This window comes from Cryptotermes secundus, unplaced genomic scaffold, assembly GCF_002891405.2.
Source record: "Cryptotermes secundus unplaced genomic scaffold, Csec_1.0 scaffold246, whole genome shotgun sequence".
NCBI lineage: Eukaryota > Metazoa > Arthropoda > Insecta > Blattodea > Kalotermitidae > Cryptotermes > Cryptotermes secundus.
The window spans coordinates 565905-588658 of record NW_019742444.1 but is presented as its reverse complement, the minus strand read 5'-3'; the positions used below and the strand labels follow the sequence as shown (position 1 = coordinate 588658).

The window sequence follows — 22754 nt, the reverse complement described above, 5'->3', positions numbered from 1 at the left end:
GGTCTGACAATTTGCTGCTGGTCTTTGCCAGCACATTCTTGGTTTCAGGGTCAGTAGGACCCATGATCATATTTTTCTGAGACTATGTTATCATAGACAATTTGGAATATAGAATGTTTACACATATTTATATTTATATGTTATATTGTATTATTGACTTGTTCTATATCTGAGGCAGATGCCTCTATGGATTTTTTGGAACTATAAATAAATGACAATGACAATATAGGGCGTCATAGCCAAATTTGTTGGCTAAGATGCAGAGGATGGTGCTATGCCAAGTTCAGAACAATTCTTGATCATTTTATACCTGGATTCAACTTGGCTTTATTTTGTTCGGTTAGGGGAACCTTTACATAATACAATTTAATGACATGCCCTTGTCCATATAACTTAAATTTGCGGGACAACACACCGTACCTTATAGGTCTTAATATGCCATCCTTTTCAACTCAAAATCAGCATAAAGTTCAATCATATGTTTATGTTTCACGGCCTCTGTGACTTACAGTAAACAAAAATTCTACATCAAAACAAGAAAATGAGAATAAAATTGCGTTACGACCTTGCACATTTATATAATTGCATTTAATATAGTTGAATGTTACCGCGCTTCTCTTACCGTTCCCAGGTCATCAAATATCTCGCTGTTTCTGTTAATCATATAGATCACGCGTCGACTACGTGTTTGTTTTCGCAGCTATTGTAAGCACAACCCTTACAATGTTAGTGTATAAAACTGTTGTCTTCCGAATATTCTTAAACACTATTTTCGCAATATAGGGACAACTTTCGAAATTTCCTCTCCAACACATTACATTTGTTTAGTCCACCTGATACGTCGATTCTACAATGCTGCCAATAGTACAGTCTTTACACCCTCAAACGCTACGCGAACACAAATCCAAATTTCCCGACATAGTGTTTCCAGTGTAAATGTACCATATGTTGCCATCGATGGGCGTTTATGTGTGAGTAAATAACGTAAAACAACTTTTTAATATGTTTTTGCATGCAATACATATTCCAAAGTACAACGTACATTTTAAGATCATACATAATGTTCTGCTAACTTCTGAAATGAATGCCAACTCTCTAAGATGACATGACATTTTTGTTTTCTTATTACCAAAGAATGAATTACTTTGTATAATGATAAGGCAATTAGAGTATAAAATACACAGTATGGTACTGCATGGTTTCTTCAACAAACCATTTTTTTTAATTAAATGTTGGTCGGTTTATGCTAATTAGTCAGCGATAACGGTTGCTGTTCTATTTATTCTACCAAAATATAAATCAAACATTGACCACAGAAAGTTATTGAACACACAAAATACCTTTGCTTTTAGTAGCGAACATTTGTTTGACTCTATGCTGAGATGAGCTGTTGTGACTGCTATGACTTTCCTGCTTCTTCACTTCATGGTATAGGCATTCAGCCCTGATCCAACTTCACATACTCTAAATTATGGAGTATTCAAACATCTTAAGTGGGGATATTACCAGCCCCCTCATGCAGCACCCAACTTGAAGGACCAGGGTATTCCTCTTCATCTGGCATCTGCTTTTCTTCCTATCCAAGAAGGGAAAACTTACAAACAACTGTGCTACTGCCAGGACAACCTCTGAGGTTTCCAGTGCTCATAAAACACTTGACCACAATTAGGTTAGAATACCATCAAGAGCAGCTGTGGATTGTAGTGCATCTGTACCAGTGCTTAAATAAGCCACAACTTCTACCTAATCAGGACAGCTTTTGGAAGTGAAAAGTGTACACACACCCCAAGCTGTCTCTTTCAAGGAGCCTGTAACTTCAAAATATAGGCAAATGGACAATATCATAATACTGCCGTAATATCATACATATGAAACATTTATAGACCAGTAACCTTGGAACCTCAGACTAAACAAAACCTTAACAACACCCAGAAACAAAGCTGAACTCACTAGCCATAGCATAACAAGTAACATTATGTGTAGACCACCAGATAACATGAATAGATATAGCCAAAAGTAAACATCCTACTATGCATAAGGATCATTACATCAAGACACAGAGAGCAGAACTAATGACTTCACTGGTATAAAGGACATTGACAGTATAATGCTCAGCTTCATGACCCTGGTGAAAGAAGTCCTTAACCTGCTAGAAAGGAGGACGAGTCAACCATGGAGGCATGAGTTTATCCCAGTGGAATCAGACTAGTGACATCTGTAAAGTGCTTGTCTGAATTAACTAACATGCATGGTGGTGCCGAACCCAAAGCCCACTTCCGGACACATTCAAGAACCTGCTGGACACAAGGAAACTGAATGGGCTCAGAGCCATTCTGAAAGTTGCAGAGAATTTCACCAATAATCAAAGCATGGCCATTGTGATCACAGCCTGTCACTGTTCTCATTTATTTGTGACAGCAAGAACATTCTAGGAAAACATGTTACATTATTTTGAAAATGTCATTCATATTGACATTATCTCCTTGCTTCAAAATTGAAGACAAAAATTAAGAACAAAATGGTTCTCTTGGGCAAATGGAAAAAATATCAGTATTTTCACAAAGCTACAAGAAAAACACCAGAAATCTTTAATTTACAAGGTTTTATATAGGTCCATTACATTTTATTGCCTTTTCTCCAACAAAAACATCAGCTGAAATGAAGAGAATCTCAACCAAGGCATCCTACCTGTGGATCAAGATCTGAACTTAGGGTCTCTTGAATACAGCACTGAAGTATCAACCACTGTACCACAATGCCCTCTATATAGGAACTGTCTTTTTATATTTATGGCTTACTTAAAGTAAGTATCCCAGACTATATAGCATCGAATGGTAGGATGATTAGTGAATAATGAATTGAAAGAGATGTGAAAGAGAGCGGGCATGGCCTAAGTGGGGTACTATCCCAATATTTTCATGGAGGAACTGAGGAAAAATGCAAACAACTCAGAATTACTGTTTGTTTGTTTTTTGTTTTGTTTTTTACTTTTCCATTTCCCAATATACTATAAAATAGAAAACATGACTTTTGATAATTGGATCTGTTTTCATCCTAAAGTGGGGAAGAAACACCTACTCAGATCGCTCAGAAAGAGCTAACCTCAATCACTGGGCAGCTCTTATCAGATTCATACAGTTATTTGATCACCTGAGACCAGGCTAATTCGGCAGGAGAAAACAGGAAAATGTGCCATAAAAATTGTGATAGAGCACACACAATTGTGGAGCTAGGATAGAAAAGGAGGTCGAAATTTGTGCTACAGACCTAGCCAACAAAACCAAGTGCATGAACACCAATGCAAACAAATGAAGAAGAAAATGTGAAGACTTTTTTTATTGCAGAAAGAATTATTCTAAATACAAAAAAAGGCCTAGGCAGTGTCCATCCGGCCCCCTGTAGCACATTCTTATAAATATCTTATTCTATAATAGTGGTAACCCCGTGATTCTTAATATAGATCTTAACTTAAATCTTAGAGTATGCTGTTAATAATCAGTACAATTACTTCTTTTGCTTTTCTTACATATCTATTTTATATAAATATAGGAATGTTGTTTATGAAATAACAGACACCTTGCAGAAATATTTTTTCTTCTAGCCTTAAGAGCTCTATAACTGACTCTGGGTATTCTTTTTTGCTATTCTCAGACACCTTATGGAGACCCATGAAGAATCTGTTACATCATACAGATCTTATCTGTGGGTTAGAAACCTCATTGCTGATGAGGGGGATCCAGATAGGAGAGATGTCCAAACTGGGTTGGCTGGTTGGATTGGTTAAGCATGCCATATGGGCTGATTCCTTGTATTTCCTATACCTGCTGTTACTTTCAGTTTCCAAAATCCTAGCATCATGCCAGCGTATTCTATCCCACTTCCACGCATGTGCGTGCTCTGTTTTTCGATCACAATTTTTATTGCATATTTTCTTGTTATCTCCCTCTGAATTAGCCTGGTCTCAGTTTCCAAAATGTCATGTTTTCTGTTTTCTAGAATACCGGACGATGGAAAAAGTCCAAGAACCCAGTAACTGTGAATGTTATACGTCATCATCAGTACTCTTTAGAATCCACAAAAAGAAAACTTCTCAGGTTAGTCAGTGTATTGATCGAGATTTGAACAAAGCACCTCCCAAATAAAAGTCAGAAGATCTAAAAGTTTGTGATGATGGTAAATTGTTACAATTAATATGTTGCTGGACATTATCCATCATCTTGTCTGTTCTTAAAAAACCGTCTAGTTTCTATCAAAAACACAACGTCTTCCCCTGAAGACGGGGACAGATTCCAGTTCCCGAAACGTGTTTTTGATAGAAACTAGACGGTTTTTTAAGAACAGACAAGATGATGGATAATGTCAAGAAACACAAATTGTCAATGAAAAATCCGTCGAGTGTAACAATGTTTTTAGGTCACTTATTTATCTCACTTGCCTTACATGTTTCGGTTCAAGAGAAACCATCATCAGAGGCACGTATTACAAACACATGAAAACACTGGCGTTGTTTAACAAACAATTCAAAATAGTCCAGCAACATATTAATTGTAAAAGTCAGAAGCATTAACACTAGAGCCACCTTTCCCAGTAATATCTTTAGAGTCATATGTCACAGCGCATTAATGTGAATCTGAGTTACATGGTCCAATTTTACATCTTTCACAATCCAGATACATAAGCCTGAATCCGTATTATCCATGTCATAAGGGCCTGTTTTGGAACATCAAATATGCATACCCAGTTAACAAGAATCTGTAAGAGCTCTACTCTCATATGGTTCTCTATTTGAAGGTATGTCAGCCCAGAACTTATCCTAAGGTGGAGAGATGCCACTCCCCAACATTTTGAGGAGAGCTTCCAGTTATATCCTGGGAGTCCAGACAGGGACCCCTTCACCACCTTCCTTTACTGATGGGGAAACTATTTTCTGTGAGTCCATTTTTATAAGAATTATTTCTTATACACTGATTTTAGGCCCATTGAAAAGTGTTACCAAGATCTTGTTACATAACTTAGGAGCTATGAGTAACAGAAGTTAATATGATGTGTACAGTAATGTTAGTCATTTTTAATATACTTACAATGCCTAATATGGCAGCCCAACTAACAATTTCTGCTGCTATGACTGCCTGTTGGCAGTCACATTTCATTACTGCTAATATTAGGAATCTCTGGTCTAGAAAACTGAGATTAACAGCCATGGGAATCCGTTGCGCTGACCACGCAACACTCTCTATCCACTAAAGTTGGCACTAACTTCGCCAACAAGCAGCAGTCTCTCAGTCAGTATAGTTCGCTTGTGGACTGAAGGCCACGGAGGAAAGACTATTAGGAATACATAGCAAATGAATGTGTCTTACTAACACTGTACATGTAATACTTATTCATAGGTAAGAACAACGTATGTGTGCATCCACCAACTCTTCTGCGCCAGGCATGTGACATTGTGCACCATCCTGGCTACCTCACCATTACATGTCAGGAGCAGCAGCAACAGAATGGCAGTATGAGGCCCACACTGCAGTTGACATGGATACCAAACACCACACTGCGACGCAACCCATGGACTGTTGAGAAATCCTGTTCACGGCTTACACATTCTGTTCGGTACATATGCATTCTTCAGTCATCTATGTCTTGGAAACTGAATGTGGGAAAGTTATGAATTTAAAATTTAAATGTTCAAATTAAATAACATGGCAGGTCAAAATGGTAGTTTTTATGTAACAGAGTTGGATGTTATCACTGCAGCCTATTACATTTATATCTTGGAAACTGTGGAATGTGTGGTGATTAATACCACCATGAAAATATTATTTAAGTTGTAAAAAGCAGTCATTAACTCCCTCTTAAAAGTGGATATTAAAGAGACAAAACCTAACAGCATTATATCTAAAGCAATGTGAGATATTTTCTTTATGGGCTAGAATAGCTCAGTCAGTACAGTGACTGACTAAGGGTTGGATAGTCAGGGAATTGGAGTTCAATTCCCAGCAGGAGCAAGGGATTTTTCTCTCCTCCGCAGCATCCAGACCAGTTCTAGGGCCTACCCAGCCACTTATCCAATGGATACCAGGGGCTCCTTCCATGGCATGCCAAGGTTAAGACTGCATGGAGCTATACCTCAACTCCTTCATACATCTTCATGATGTGGTGCTTAGGTAATTAAGTGTCGAGAAAACTTTACTTCATTTTACCTTTATGGGTTTCAAAGGAAAAGGATTCCTAAAGTTTTACAATTAATGAGCAGCATGCGTCAGTCTGATTCAACCATTCAGCTAGCGTCAGTTTTAGAGTTACTAAGTTGCCAATATCCTGACGCTTGCTTGGAATATCACACTACTACAGACCTATCCATATCATTACCAATACCACCATGATGCCGATCCAAACCTGTGAGTTGGGAACAACACTATCATCGTCCAATGTAGGGCCTTGAAATTTTGTATAATGGTATATGTTTGAAAAACATGCAGCTTTTAATATTCATAGGTAAATGAAAACTACCTCAATAATGACTGTGTAATATATTCATTTTGTTGAATATAACTCATGAATCATTGTGTCTTGGTATGTGAAATTTGCATGGAAACATTTTTATACACATGTAAACTGGTATACATAGGTATTAAGATCTGTGAGTTCTCTAGCTTTGGAATCTTAAAGTGTACCATGCCAGTGACAATCATTTGTAATGCTTTTTTTTATTAAGCCAGTCTATAAGTACCTGCTTTATTTTCTAAAGGTATTCGTTTTATGTTTATTATGTAATGAAGTTTGTTGCACATCCATTTTTCTACAGAACAGAGGAACAAGGAGCCACTCCAGTTATAGTGACATCATACCGAGAGAACACTTGCAGTGAAGAGATACAGATTGCACCTAATTATCAGCGTCAGAGCTCAGCAGACAGTAGTAGTAGCAGCTGTAGTAACATGACACAACAGTCTCATGAGACCAAACCTTGTGCTACCCTTGAACAAATATCTCCTTCTGAGCAATGTACAAACGCTATCACAATCTCAACACATTGCTCAGACAAATCTAGACACTACTGCACAGAAGAGACATCACACACAGCACAGGTGTGTACCACTGACAACAGAAGTCGCTCAACTTGCAGTGGGCAACAACAAAAATCAAGACCACGATCACTAGAATGCAAGAGGAAACTTAGTGGTCATGATGGTGGTCTGCTTGGGGTGGCAGAAACAGACAGTGATCAGGGTCACAGTACAGTTGTCAGTCCTGTTATCAGTGTAGAAGAGAACCAGGATTATGAGACTGCAGCCATCCCCAGCATAAGTCAAATAAGTCGTTCTCCGTCCCTCACGTCTACCTGCAGTTTGTCTCTTCCCCTTATTGTTGCAGGAGCAGGTGGAGGTAAGCAAACAAGGTAACAAATTCTTGGAGGTCAGTCCAAAATCTCTCTTCAATTAACATAATATATGATGGAGAAATTTGCATATAATGTAGGATTTGAAGCTTTCACGGCGAACAAATGTGGTCTTTGGGTGTCAGCCATGTCAGCTTTGAACTAAAAAGTAATGTTTCAGAGATCTCCTCGGTCTCCTACTACATAATACACCAATAGGAAGAGGCATCAATTTGACAAACTGGTATAAATATCAGCCATCCACATTGACCCTGATGATAGAGACCGAGAAGATCTCTGAAACGCTGGTTATAATTCAAGTTGTGTGAATAAAAACAGAAAATATATTTTAATGTTGAAATTAATGAGATATTTTTATATGTATATGCTGGGTGTGATAAGAATTATGTGGACTGGCCATAGTATGACTGCTGCAGTTAAGGCTGACTCCTTTTTTGGGTGAAGGTAGAGCAGAACTTCTCTCACACACACACACACACACACACACAGATATATATACAGCATCTTTGAAGACATTATTCAACACCTGTCTGACATAATATGGCCCTTTCCACATGTTACCATAAAGAAAATTTTAATTTTATAAAACATCATAAACAAACATAAATCTATTCTTCATCATGTTAACATACAGTAATGTGAGATCATGGTCTCCTGGGCTGTGATACCTTGTAGTTTCACAGATGGTTACCAACCTTTTGGATAAATCTGTTGCTTCCATCTTCATTTCCACTTCTATCTTGAATGTGGGGACAGATTTGTCCAAAATGTTGGTAACTGCTTACAAAACTACACCAGCATGACTACAATCTTAATTAGTGACATGAAAATGTCGAATTTTGTAGAATAATGTATTTCACTATTATTGATTTTAATGTAACAAGAACTTCAGCTCTGTACAAAACACATGGTTATCTTTGTTTAACAAATAAATTACAAATATAAAGATGGCACTACTCGTAAAAAGAACATACAAATCAAAATTTGCATAATATGGCTGGTCTTATCTACCATACATGAAGTTACCTTTTTATAAAAGTGCAGACTACAAAACAATATGGATGATGGTATCCTTGTTTCTGCATCCAGACGATGTCCCACCTTGGATGAGTTCACCAGAGTTGCTGGCCCTACAGCACAATCTAACTTTTCCTGAGAGTGCCACTGCATCTCCCATTGTTCGTCGCACACACCGCTGCCGGCAGTTCTCTGTAGACCTCAGTATGGAAACTATAAGCTGTTTTTTCTCTTTGTTTTTTGTATTGATAAATTTGCAGTTTCTGTCTTCTCATTTTCTTATCATGTTTTTCTGTAATTTATAATTTCCGTCATAATTTTTTTACAAACAAGAGAACCTGAAATGCCTCTGTTCTGTCAGATATTGAGGATTATATGTACTCATATTATACAATTTACTTGATTCAACTGGAATCGCTGATCATGAATAAAATTGATTTATACTAAAAACATCCACCAGACTTCCTTTTCTTTTTTCAGTCTTGTAACCTACAAAAATAGATTAAAGTATGTTATGAAGAAAAGCACAATAGATCACTGTAGGTTGCAGTGCAAGGGCCGAGACGGCCCACCCCTTATACATTCATACATACATACATGTTATGAAGAAAAATCCAAAATTTTAAGAAGAGTTTCATTTACATCTCCCAAGGTAGTTATGCTTACAGTATACTTCCAATTATCTATGAACAGGCGATCTGGCTTGCAGCTTACATGTATACCTTATGGAGTGCCTATTAAGTTTTGCTCAGTTTGTCCATCCAGTTGATGTATGAAACAGTAGGACCACTGGATCTTTCTTTTATGAAATTTGATATAGGAATTGTCAAGTCACTACAATTGTCATTTAGATCAGACACTTTGCATGAAGACATACATTCATTCTTGCATATATTTCCAGGGTAACTTGCTAAATATTTATTTTAGTGAAAATATTTCAAACAGAATTTGTAGAGAAACGCAACAACCCATTTTATGTTTGCTACCCTTTTTCCATACATCTTCCAGTTTTCAAGTTAATCAGACATTTCATACACTGTGCATACATTTCTCAATCTATATATTCAATAATCATCATAGGGAGGCACGCGGTAGCATAGTTGGTTGAGGCACCATGCTGCAAGCTGGAAGGTCTCGGGTTCAATTCCCAGTGAGGTCATTGGATTTTTACAATTGACCTAATCCTTCCAGCTGCACTGTGAACCTAGGTTCAACACACTCTCTAACAGAAATGAGTACCAGGAATCTTCCTGGGGGACAAAGGTCAGCTGGTGTGTAAGGCTGACCACCTCACCGCCATCTGTGAGCCACATGTCTAGAAAATGTGGGAGCCTTGACCTCTCACAACCCAATGGGCCTCCATGGCCTGTTACAGGGATAGCTGTACCTGTACTTATAATGATCATTATAGTCTTCTGGATTATCCACGTTTTTCAATTACCCACGTACCTTTTCTCCTTTGTTAGCACAGATAATTGGGAGAATACTGTACATCATAAGACAGCATATGTTGACAGGAGTTTTGTCTTGGATGTCCGAGAACTTATCTTATTATGTAATATGTCCATATAGCACTTTATTTGAACAGTAATGTTAGAGGATTTCTGATTCGTTGAAATAATATATTTCACTTTATATCTTTGAAAATATGTATCAGTTAGTAAATATCCCATTTTGGCTCTCTGTATATTTTTAAATTATAATTTTTCTGTATCATTATGATTATCATGGAAGTGATCCTAAAAACTATATATATTTTCTTGTAAAATTTTAAAAGTTTATGGTATAAATGAACATGTATAAAGACATCACAGAAAAACTCAATTTTCCTAAGATGTAGAACTTAGCACTAAAGAACAATGTAACATAATCATATACTGTTGTGTTACAGTAGGACATTATACTTGCAGGTCAGATGAGATCACTTCGGCTGTTCTTCAATGACAGCGCGTGTACATGTGGGCAACTGGTGGTGGCATCAAGGGAAAGTCAGTATAAGATCCTGCACTTCCATCATGGAGGATTAGATCGGTTGGCCACTGTGCTCCAGGATTGGAATTTCTTGCTCCAAAGTCCACAGCCTAGTGCAGCTGACCAGTCGCAACTCCCATATCGTCACTTCATGGTTTGCAGGTGTGTATACCGTGTATAAGTAAGCAGCAGCATGATTCTTACATCCATGATTGGTGATAATATAGCTCATGTACTGTACAAGGCAGGTCACTTATTAAACAGGCTGCTCAGAGACTTGTACAGATATACTGAACTTCAAATCGTATTCAAGAAAAAGTAATTGAGAGAATGCTGCATATTTGTATGCAGAAGTAATTGTTAATTTAATGATTTCCTTCTGAAGCTGTCCATACGAAAGTTGGTTTAAAGCAACTGGACTATTATCAGACCTAAAAATTGAATCCATTTATGTTCGTTCTTACAGAAAATTTCATAAAACAGTAAATTAGACTTAAAATGCAAGAAGATTTAAATGAACCTCTATAAATGTAGTTAAGTAACCTTCACATAGTAACTCACCCATTTCCATCTATAATGCAAACATGCTTCTTATTTTAAATGTGACTTCTAAATACATTTAAAATTCATAAAATGTCATTCATTGCTACATGTTTTGGGCTCACGAGACCATCGTCAGACAACTGTTAACTGATTGAAACTATACACTGCACGGGCTCACACATCAATACATTTACATGCTGTCATTGCATATCATATTCAAGAATGTATGCTCACACTTTCCTCATGCAACATGAAAACAGTTTCAATCAGTTAACAGATGGTGATGATGGCCTCATGAGGACAAAACATGTAGCAACAAATCATATTTTGTGAATTTTAAATGCAGCTATAAGTGACATTTAAAATAAAAAGTGTGTTTGCATTATAGATGGAAATGAGTGAGTGAGTGATTGGGTAAGTGAGATATCAATGCAACAGGATGCTGAAATATAATATTATTGACATAGTAAGATTTGAAGGACTTAATTATTTTCATCTCGGTCACTAAAAATTCTGCATGTTTTGGGCTCTTAATGATGTTGTCCCCCTGAAATAATCCCGTGGATTTGTAATGAAAAGTCCACACTGTTATAACTCACCTCCATATACCACATTACCTATACTGATTTTTTATTTCTTTGTGGAGGGTACTTATTTGCTTGTGGGTCGGTGATGTCTTCACAAATGCTACATCACACTTTCAGCTTTGACCAGTCTCTGTTCCCTTGTATATGGTGGAGAATTCCTAAATGCCACATCCTGTGTATATGCTGTTTAATAACTCCGCACAGATGAAAAGTTGCTATATCAGCAAAAAGATGTTGGATATTCCAGTACTTTCATCCCTGTTATTTGATATAATAGCTGAATGAATATAAACAAAATCCTTGATGACATAGAACTTTATAGTTACATATAACGTACGCAGTTCTGCGGTCATATAATACACAGGTTTTTCTTAGCTATGCACTAAAGCTTTACATGTTAGGCATATCTGTGCTTCTTTTCTTCTTCTTCTTCTTCTTTTTTCTGTGAACTGTTCGTGTGTACATTAATTTACTGGCTGACCTCAAGGGATCTCTCTTACAAGCAGTATGACATTTTGCTTCATTCTCAGGTTTCATTTCTGCATGACACCAAACACCGCAGACTTCTTTTGAGAATTCGCTGTGTGTGTGTGTGCATGAGAGAGTGTGCACGTGATTGTGTGCATAGAATTTTGGATGCAGGGCATGACTTCACAACAGTAATAATCCTCAGCAACAACTGTTAATCAGCAAAAGGACCTGAAATATTTAATTTGGTTCATCCTGGTCTGTCACGCTAGCAGTACTATAAAAGATTATTGTCTCCATCCAGTGTGATTGATAAATGTTTTTTCTCCTTTTTAATCTTTCATCCTTGACATGTTTTGGTTGGAGTGACCATCTTCAGAAGGATATATCAATGCATGTGGAAACTACTATTATGTATATGGTTCAATAGAATATGTAATAGTAGTTCCTGCATGTATGTCCTTCTGAGGATGGTCGCTCTGACAGAAACATGTCAAGGACGAAAGATTAAAAATGAGAAAAAAACATTTATCAATCACACCGGATGGAGTTGATAATCTTTTAGACCTGAAATAGCCTTTAATTTTTATATTCCATGTTTAAAATCTGTAAATTAGTGTCCCACAACCACCACCATGATGGACACTGAACATAAATACAGTATTAACATTAGCGTGTCTCTCTGTGTATGACTTTTTAGTTTGGAAAACTAAGTTTGTGTGACATATATCAGTCGTAGCATGTACCTTTATGTTATCTTCTTTGTTGACTTAGAACACAGCACAGCATCTGATAAATGCACCACTCATGTATCATACAAGTAACAACTGTTTCTTCACTCTTGATCATTTCTTCTGGTGGTGTTTGGTCGTGGTGATAAAGACCAGAAGTGAGCCAGGATGAGTTGCATCCTGAGGAAGGTCTGGTACCTCCTGTGGGACAAGAAGAATGGCTGAGTCTTCTCAATGAGGATGGACAACTGGAGGATGACCTCACACTCAGAAAGGTACTGCTTATGTTCAAACTACAACAGTAAAAATGGTGTGAGCTCTTGTGAACGCAGTAATGAACCTTTAGGTTCCATAAAAGGCTGAGAACTTTTTGACTAGATGAGCTAGTTAAGGCTTCTCAAGGACGCTACATAGTAAATTAGTAGAAATGTGGATAAAAATACTGAAGAGATGGTACATTCTGCACCTTAAAATGAAAGTTTTGTAGAAAAATATTTTTCTTATTATGGTGATTTCCTGATAGGAAACAGATGTTTTGAAAATGTGGCACAGTTCAGATATCTGGGGACAACGATAACAGATCGAAACCTGATTCAGGAGGAAATTAAGAGGCGATTGAACTCGGGTAATGCTTGCTACCCTTCAGTCCAGAACCTTTTGTCTTCTCGTCTGTTGTCCAAAAACATAAAAATTGGAATATACAGAACTATAATTTTGCCTATGGTTCTGTATGGGTGTGAAACTTGGTCTCTGACATTAAGGGAGGAACATAGACTGAGGGTGTTTGAGAACAGGAGAATATTTGGACTGAAGAGAGATGAAGTGACAGAAGGTTGGAGAAAACTGCATAATGAGGAGCTTCATAACTTGTACTCTTCTCCAAGTATAATTAGAATGATCAAGTCTAGGAGGATGAGGTGTGCAGGTCATATAGCATGAATGGGGGAGACGAGGAATGCGTGTAGGATATTGATGGGAAAGCCAGAAGGAAAGAGACCACAGGGAAGACCAAGGCGTAAGTGAGTGGACAATATTAGAATGGATCTTAGAGAGATAGGATGGGATGGTATGGATTGGGTATATCTGGCTCAGGATAAGGACCAGTGGAGGGCTCTTGTGAACACGGTAATGAACGTTCGGGTTCCATAAAATGCTGGGAAATTCTTGAGTAGCTGCAGAATTGGCGGCTCCTCCAGAAGGGCTCAGCTCGATGAGTAAGTAAGTAAGTAAGTGGTGATTTCCTGAGAGCTTCACCATAATATTTGAATCAATTTAACTTCTTTAGTTAAAAGTTGATGTGGCAAATGGTTTTCTATTTTATGTTTGTTATTTAATGATTCTGTCAGATACGGCATTCATAATTGATTCAGGGCATCTTCTTTGGAGGGCTGGAGCCAAGCATGAGACGCAAAGTATGGCCCTTCCTCCTTCACTGCTTTACCTTCCAGTCAACATATGAAGAGCGTGAGCAGATACTTGAAATTCGTCATCAAGAATATCATGAGATAACGTGAGTATAGAGGGATATTTTGAATGAAAAGGTAGTTAGGCAGTTTTAAAATTAACAGTAGGGAGTATCTCTGCTGGTTTCTATCATATTTATCGAGATGGCTCCTTCTGTGCTTTGCTTCACATTGTCACTTACATGAGGATAATTTTCTTTATTTATTAGGTTAGAAATTAGTTTACATATAATGCAGTATGGTGTAGTCATAGATTTGGGGACCACACATTCTACATTACATTCAGAGGTGTGTCCAGTTTTTGTCAGAGTATTCTACATACTAGTCTAGTGGTCAGAGTTCCTGGCTACAGATCCATAGGTCCCGGGTTCGATTCCTGGCGCTACCAGGTTTTCTGAGAAGTAGTGAGTCTGAAACGGGGCCCACTTGGCCTCGTGAGGATAATTGAGGAGCTACTTGAATGGAAAAGTAGTGGCTTCGGTCTAGAAAACCGAGATTAACGGCCGTGGGAATCCATTGCACTGACCACGCAACACCCTCTTTCTTCAAAAACTTGGCACTAACTTTGCCAATAAGCGGCAGTCACTTGGTATATTTCGCTTGCAGGCTAAAAGCCACCTTCACAACTAATAAAATAATATCAGGGCATGCCATAGAAAAAGAATGTCAAAAAATGTTATGAAAATAATTTTAAAATACATTTTGAGAGTTCATTCTGCAATACAGAGAAGTGAGTCAGAGAGATGTTCGAGCCCCATAAGGTGTCCTTAGCAGTCTATAAACAAATCTCAAATTCCAGAATAATTTCAGGTATGAAAAATATGGCATACTGTAGCCTTTCCAAAAAGAATTAATTATTTTTATGTCAAGTATCACCCACCATAACGTTCCCACCTCATGACTCAAGGTACGCGGGTTCAAACCCGGCGGAGGTCGTGGAATTTTTAAGGGTGGAAAAATTCAGGGAACAAGTCCTCCAGGAGGGACTTTAAGCCGTGGGTCCCGTGTTGTAGATTTACGGCACGTAAAAGATCCTCATGTCTCTAGGAGACCTCTGAGCAAAATTATTAGGCAAGTTTCCCACCCAAATAGTTTCCAATGCCTCTGGTAGATGGGGGAAGTATCAAGGTACTGACGGCCGACCTCGTTGGCTGAACGGGGCTGATAGCACGCACCGGTACCGGTAGGGTATGGCGACAGTAGAAATTAAAGGGGAACGCACAATGGACCAATAACTGGTCTAAGTGCATGGGGAAACCCACCCCCTCTAGTAATAATAATAAAGATAATAATCACCACCATCACATCATGGTGAAACTGTGTGATAGTGGAAGTGTTCATTTTGTTACAGTCGCAGACGTTTGGAGATGGACACAGAGCAGCAACAAAACTTCTGGCGCAATGTTCAGTGCATTGTAGAAAAGGATGTTGTACGCACAGACAGAGGCAATCCTTACTTTGCTGGCGAGGATAACCCCAACATTGATGTTATGAAGTGAGAAATATACAATATTGTATTTAAGCATCCTGTTGCACTCTATACGATAAATGATATGAACTCCGTTCCAAGTGTAAACAATATATTATATGTCCTTGATCCTGCTCTCCTTTTCACGGCCGTTTGAGGCCGAAACATGTAGTGTAAAGGAGAGCAGGACATATAATATATTGTTTGCACTTGGGATGGAGTTCATATCATTTATCAAGAAATATACTTTAGAATAATAATTTGAATATTTTATTGCCTTTTTACTTTCCAGTGGGTGCATCCTGTTGTGTTAATTATATAAAATTCTTTAATAGGATCCATCAAAACACAACAATGAAACTGTCAATGTTTAATACTTAATAGCCTGATGATGGCTTTCTAAAAAGCCAAAACATCTAGCTAAATACTATTAAACATTAACTGTTTCGTTGTTGTGTTGTGACAGATTCTAATAAAGAATTTTATATTTTATTACCTGTTTGAGTATCAACTTCTGGAAAGATGTTATCTCAAATATAAAATATGAGAATATGAATGTTAAGTCAAATGAGCTGTGCATCTGTGGCCTACTTCTAAGTTATATTCCTTCAGTTTTCAAATGAAACTGAGAAAACTGTCTGTATGAGAAGAGAGCAAGAGTAAGAGTAATGTCAGCCATCAGTACATGTAATGTTTGGATTGACTCAGTAAGCAGCTGATTTGAATGCCATATTTATGCATGTATAGGCCGCACAATTTTTGCCAAAAATTCAAGAGGAAAACTGGGGTGCGGCTTATATTCGAAATATTCGAAATCACACTTCATTTAAAAAAAATTATATTCATAATTAGTAATACAGGGTGTTCTACTCCTGAAATAATATTCCAAGAAAATTATTTTTTCTATAATTTCTGTCTGAAAATTGTGCTGCGGCCTATACACGCACACGGCCTATACATGCGTTAATATGGTAATCAGAATCTGCAACTAATTAACTCCATGGTAGAGGATGTTCCTTGAATTCACAGAATTTCCTACTGTTGTTGTTCATCACCACGTCATCTGAATCCACATCTTCACACCCCTCCTCTAATATCCTCCCCCCCCTCCATTTAGTCACTATGACAGTATTAGATGAAGATTATAATTGCTAAGCTCTTCAATGTGTAATTTTCTATAGTCACAGTTTTGATTTTGAATCCACTTATTTCTGAAATGTTAACGTGCTCTGATTCTTACTGTCCCCTGTTTCAGGAATATCCTCCTCAACTATGCAGTTTATAATCCAGGGTTTGGATACACTCAGGGCATGTCAGATCTGCTTGCTCCCGTGCTCGCGGAAATACACGGTGAGTCAGATGCATTTTGGTGCTTCGTGGGCCTCATGCAGAAAGCCATCTTTGTCTGCACACCAACTGACAATGACATGGACAGGAATTTGGTAAGAATTTTCTTCAGTGACACTGACTCCTAGCCTCAGTGCACTTTGTAGCTGAACTATGCATAGAACCCCTGCTTCCTTGTATCAACACAGGAGTGTATCATTGTCCCTGTTGGTAGTGCTATGAATGGCAGTGGCTCTAGAGGGCCCTGTATTACTGTGCATCATGGCTGTATACAAGTGGATGTCAAGTTATATATTCTTGAGTTCCTATAATTAACTGAGAACTGTATGATGGAAAGGTACTGGCTTGTGAATGTATATGGAGGGTTGTAATAAATGTCACTGAAATATCAGAATATATTAAGCTGAAACTCATGTTTGAATTTCAAGTGTATATTCTACAAATGAAGTTAATTATTGTATTAACTTGTAATCATAAATATTTCAGTGAAATCTAGTGAGTGACAAGTCAGTGATCACATTTCTTCTCTATCTTTCACCAGTTGTTTCCATAATATTTTAACTGTTGGTATGATATGTAATAATGGTTTTATTATCATATAAGTCAGCCTTCTTTTCTGTTCCGTGGCTCTTTTATTGTCTGAGATTTGGTATTATGTGCATGCTGCAGAGTTATCTGAGGGAACTCATCCGTCTTATGGTACCTCAGTTTTACTCCCACCTTGAGAGTCATGACGATGCCATGGAACTCCTTTTCTGCCACCGCTGGATCTTACTGTAAGTAACAAAGCTGTTGAATGTATTTCATAAGTTCCTGCTGGTGGAAAATCTTGATTTCTGAAGGTAGCAAAGAATTGGTCCAGGAAATTCAAACTCATTAGATTCATGCTCAAGAGATGTAATTTGTTCCATACGTTCGGCTTGCCAACCTTATAGAAACTGAGTGCCCAGTTTGAGTGTGAAGATGTGCTAAGTTCTTGTCCTTTGTGTGCTTTCTAATTTCAGTTGTTGTTTCTTTGGTTGGGTACAGTTGACTGATAAAGCTCCAACTTGTTATATTAGTGTACACTTTAAACAGCATTAATTCATAACCATGTTTTTCAAAGTCTGAAACAGAAAGAACAAGATAGCATGAAAGATGTTTAAGAGATGGATTGGCAATACTTTCAGCCTAAACCTTTGAAGCACACTGTTCATATAAATAACATATTAAATCCAGTTTTTACTGTAAAGTAAACACACTACCTCACATTTACAAGGGCAAAGTGATGTTTAGGGAATCAATTGCTGTTTATTCTGAGAATCCTAGGGGAAACACTGTCGACAAAATTCAGATTTTTTTTAATGTTAAAGTAGTTGGTACATATAAAAACTACTGTGCTTTAAATGGTTAAAACATACTGAATGCTTTGTCATGAAACTACTGGACTGCAGAAGATATGACAGAATGGCTTTGGCTTATATTGACACTTGTAATCTAATTATTAGCTTAATGCATAATTGCCTTAAGAGACCAAGGTGGCAATTTCATGATATTTCTCAATAGTTTAAGATCATATGTACATACAACTAAGAACATGACATTTCATGGTATTGTTTTAACATCAGCATCTTCCATCCAGGAAAACTTCATGTCCATGCCTCAGAAAAAAGACTTATCATCTTATCAAGAACATTCTTTTATTTCATTTTTTTCCTTGGCACTACAGCCCCAGTGGGCCTAGGCCCATGAACTTCTCCGTTCACTTCGGTTTTTCTAGATCTTACACATTCGGGTGATCAGCTCATCACAAGGCCTCTGCCTGTACACAAACACAGAAGAACGCACAAACACAAACTAAACATCAGTGCCCTGAGTGGGATTCGAACCCACGATCCAGGTTTCCAAGCGAGTGAAGACAGTACATGCCTTAGACCGCTCAGATACCATGACCGGCTATTTCATTTTATATCCAATTGAATATTCCAACAAATCACAAGGGGCTTTTAACGGATTTCTGTTACAGATGCTTCAAGCGAGAGTTTCCAGAAGCAGAAGCTCTGAGGATGTGGGAGGCATGCTGGGCAAACTACCTCACGGACTACTTCCATCTCTTCCTTTGTCTCGCCATCATCAGCATCTACTCATACGATGTTATTGCACAGGATCTTCGCACAGACGAAATGCTTCTTCATTTTAGTTCTCTAGCCATGTTCATGGATGGTGAACTCATCCTCAGAAAGGTAAAAATACCATGTCAAATTTTTAACTTAATTACATTTTCTTTTATATCAATTCTCTAGTATCAGAGCAATTGGAATTGGGTACCATATCTTCTTCAACCCATTTTTCAGGAATCTCTGCTTCTATTATATGATGGCTATTAGGAAAGTAACCAATTTATTTTAGGCAACTAATGTAGAAGTTGGGGTGAGCTTGTGCATGCAAGTAGCATCATATGACTCATTGCTTTGTAAACAATCACATAATTAGCCCCCTAGTTTTGTTCTTGCCTCTACAGAGTGAGTTAGGTTCTGTCCTGTAATTGATATTCCTGCCAGCTGTGAAATTTGCATTGTTATCCATTTTCTTCACGCTAAAAAACGTGAGTGCTGTGGAAATCTGTTGTAAATTATGCGCGATTTATAGCCAAAATGTAATGAATGAAGGAACTAAGGCAATGGTGTAAAATGTTCGAAGGTGGGCAAACAAATGTTCATGATAAAAAAAGAATGGTTGGCCATCTGTGTTGAGTGATGATCTTATTCACACTACTGACCAAAAAATTATTATCTTTATCTTTACTAATTTTGTGCAAACTCTCATTCTCAATTGTTGGTTTCAAAATGTCTTCCCTAACTACTTTGGCCTTGAAATCTCCTAACAAAATCTTTATGCGGTATTTAGGGAATTTATTGAATACATGTTCTAGTTCTTTATAGAACTTGTCCTTCATGTCATCAATTTTGTCCTCTATTGGGGCATGGACATTCAGAACAATGATATCGCACCACTGACATCTTAGTATTATGTAATACCTTCTATCACTAAGAAATTCTACCCTCTTAACTGCTGGTATGATTCTCTAATCTACGAAAAAACCTGTACTTAATTCATGATTCTCATGCCCCCATGATGATGACGACAACAACATATTTACATACTAAAACTGACATAGAAATACCTGAAGGCATAATATATCTACTCTGATCCAGGCACGGGGTTTGCTGCACCAGTTCCGTCAGATGCCACGAATCCCATGTACTCTGGGCAGCCTGTGCCAGTTGTGTGGACCAGGAATGTGGGACTCTACTCATGCCCCTATAGTGGAATGTATTGGCCAGCATGCCGAGGGTGAACCGTGTCCACATCGTGGGTCACAGCATCAGTGACAGCTGTAACTAAGGGATGCTGTATTCATGTTTGACCTGTTTTCATATACATTCATGATGGAAAGATTAACTGTTTAAGGACTGGCCTATATGGACAACCCAGTTCTAGCTCAATCACCCACATTCCAGTAGTACACTGCTCACAGTACATGAACTGGGACAGGATCTGCAAATGCGATTGCAGAATGAAGTCTTGTATACGTATATGTGGAAAGATAATGTCTCACTGTTAGCATCGTAAGAGTGTTACAAGTGTTAACCTAGTTCAGTTGAAATGTGATGTCAACATTCTTATCCTCCCTGTGCTTTGTATGGAGGCATAATAGCTTTCCTAGTTACAAATTCAACCTGTACCACCATGTCTAGAACTGTTGTGACACATATCAGCCTCTTATCCAGTTGGTACTTTGAGACATACAGAGCATTTAATATTCAAATATCCTGACTGAGAAGAAACTCATATTGTATTATTTGTTAATACAAAATACTAGGTAAATTATCTCAGCAAGCTTGCCAGTTCATTTGCATGTATTTCATTGACAATTTAATATGTTTTTGGATGGTAGCATGTAAAAAGGCCGTAAACTCACACAGACATGATTTTCTCTGATAACTGGATGTTAGTATATTTAGCCTACTTCCCTTATTTTCAAAAAATTAAAGTTGGCTTATGAGATCTCCGTGCTATCCGTGTGTGTGTGTGTGTCTATATGTGTATCCCTCCTAACAACTTCTGAAAGCCTGAACTGATCTTTATGAATCTCAAAGTAGGCAATTAGTTCTTCCTACAACTTCCTGTTTTACGATGTGACTAGGTGTTAGTAATGCTGACAGGGTATTTGAAAGGAAATTTATTCAAGGATATGCAGTGTGGAAGGCCACATATACCGTATTTACGCATGTATAGGCCGCGTGCATGTATAGGCCGCAGCACAATTTTCAGACAAATTATAGAAAAAATAATTTTCTTGGAATATTATTTCAGGAGTAGAACACCCTGTATTACTAATTATGAATATAATTTTTTTTAAATGCAGTGTGATTTCGAATATTTCGAATATAAGCCGCACCCCAGTTTTCCTCTTGAATTTTTGGCAAAAAATGTGTGGCCTATACGTGTGTAAATACAGTATATCACTCTTTTTATTTTATTGGTTAAAGATCACTTCTACTACAAAGTTGTGGGTGATCCTCTAGGTAAAAGTAAAGTTGTCCCTGTGCTTAATATAGCACTACGCAATGAAGATATATGGGGGAATGGTGGTATAACTCCACCATTCTTGACATCAGCATTAGACAGAGGTGAGTGGTGAGCTTCATGCCCTGGCCACTTTACCCCCAGGAAAATAGTCTCTTGTACCCATTGGATAGGAGGCTGGTTGGGCACCAGAGCTGGTATAGACACTGTGGAGAAGAGAAAAATCTTACCCTCCCAAGAATCAAACCTAGGCCATCCATCCTGAAGCCTGTCATGATCTTCTAGGTTTGATATTTTATTTTCATTAACAGTTAAATGTTATAGAACAATAATACTAATGTAGGTGGCTATAAAATTTAGATTATTTAAAACAGTGATATTGAGATCCTGAGTTCCTTCTCTTGTCTTGAACCAAAGAGCATTTTCTTTGCCATATTCTACTGTTATGCCTGAGAAGTTGAGTGAAACTCAGAAACCTTCCATTCCAGAAGAAATTAAACAACGGTTAATAATTAGATCACACCATGATGATATATGGGGGGAGGAGTATAGTTCTGTGCATTCTCAACCATTATGCTAGAGGAAGATGAGTTATCAGGTTCACACCCTGGCCTTTTTTACCTCCAGGAAGGAGCCCCCAGTCCCATTGGATAGCAGGCTGGGTGAGCAAGTGATCTCGATATTGTGGAGAGAATAATCCCTTATGTCATACCCCTGAACCAGGAATCAGACCCCAGTTCCTTGATCATCCAGCCGATAACCTAGTTGCTACCCAACTGGGTTATCCTGGCTGCTGAGGTAATGTTATTATATGTTGTAATTATATTTTAATAATTTTCATAATATTTAATCATTCCAGCTGAAGGATAACACTTCTGATGTAACCTGTCCCTCTAAAAATACTGCAGTACAATGTGGTTGTTAAACTGTTGCATTACAGTGAGCCAAATATTTGCCAACATAAAATATTAAAGAAGAAATTATAACTTTTAATAATTACCATATAAAAACCAAAGAATATTAAATTACTCTGTAAGCTGTGATATGTATACCCATATATATACCTATAAGCATATTTAACAATGTGATATGTACACAGTATTGCTGTTTAGAATTACTGGGTTTTTTGACTGTGTCCATCGTCCAATATTCTAAAAACCAGAGAACAACGTTTCGGAAACTGGATCTGTTTCT

The 22754-nt window shown here is 37.7% G+C and overlaps 1 protein-coding gene across 2 annotated transcripts; it reads left to right on the top strand.

Annotated features, from left to right (window-relative positions):
• Positions 1–891: 891 nt before the first annotated feature.
• LOC111873113 (TBC1 domain family member 16) lies at positions 892–21309 on the top strand. Of its 2 annotated transcripts, XM_023867537.2 has the most exons (14): positions 892–971; positions 3997–4094; positions 4792–4929; positions 5391–5607; positions 6803–7383; positions 8486–8617; positions 10324–10546; positions 12865–12988; positions 14084–14223; positions 15528–15671; positions 16900–17086; positions 17661–17767; positions 18997–19213; positions 20186–21309. In XM_023867537.2, exons 3-14 carry the CDS (start codon positions 4827–4829, stop codon positions 20360–20362), a joined length of 2352 nt encoding a protein of 783 aa, XP_023723305.1. In that variant the 5' UTR covers positions 892–971; positions 3997–4094; positions 4792–4826; the 3' UTR covers positions 20363–21309. The 2 variants fall into 2 exon arrangements, with proteins under 2 accessions (XP_023723305.1, XP_023723306.1); XM_023867538.2 differs by lacking the exon at positions 3997–4094 and having other exon boundaries at positions 894–971.
• Positions 21310–22754: the final 1445 nt, after the last annotated feature.

Excerpts from the sequence above, each read along its gene's own strand:
- LOC111873113 (XM_023867537.2), top strand. The coding sequence starts at position 4,827 with ATGCCACTCCCCAACATTTTGAGGAGAGCTTCCAGTTATATCCTGGGA. Across the intron at positions 12,989-14,083 it reads ATGACCTCACACTCAGAAAG|GGCATCTTCTTTGGAGGGCT; the intron begins GTACTGCTTATG and ends TAATTGATTCAG. Across the intron at positions 15,672-16,899 it reads CCCAACATTGATGTTATGAA|GAATATCCTCCTCAACTATG; the intron begins GTGAGAAATATA and ends CCCCTGTTTCAG.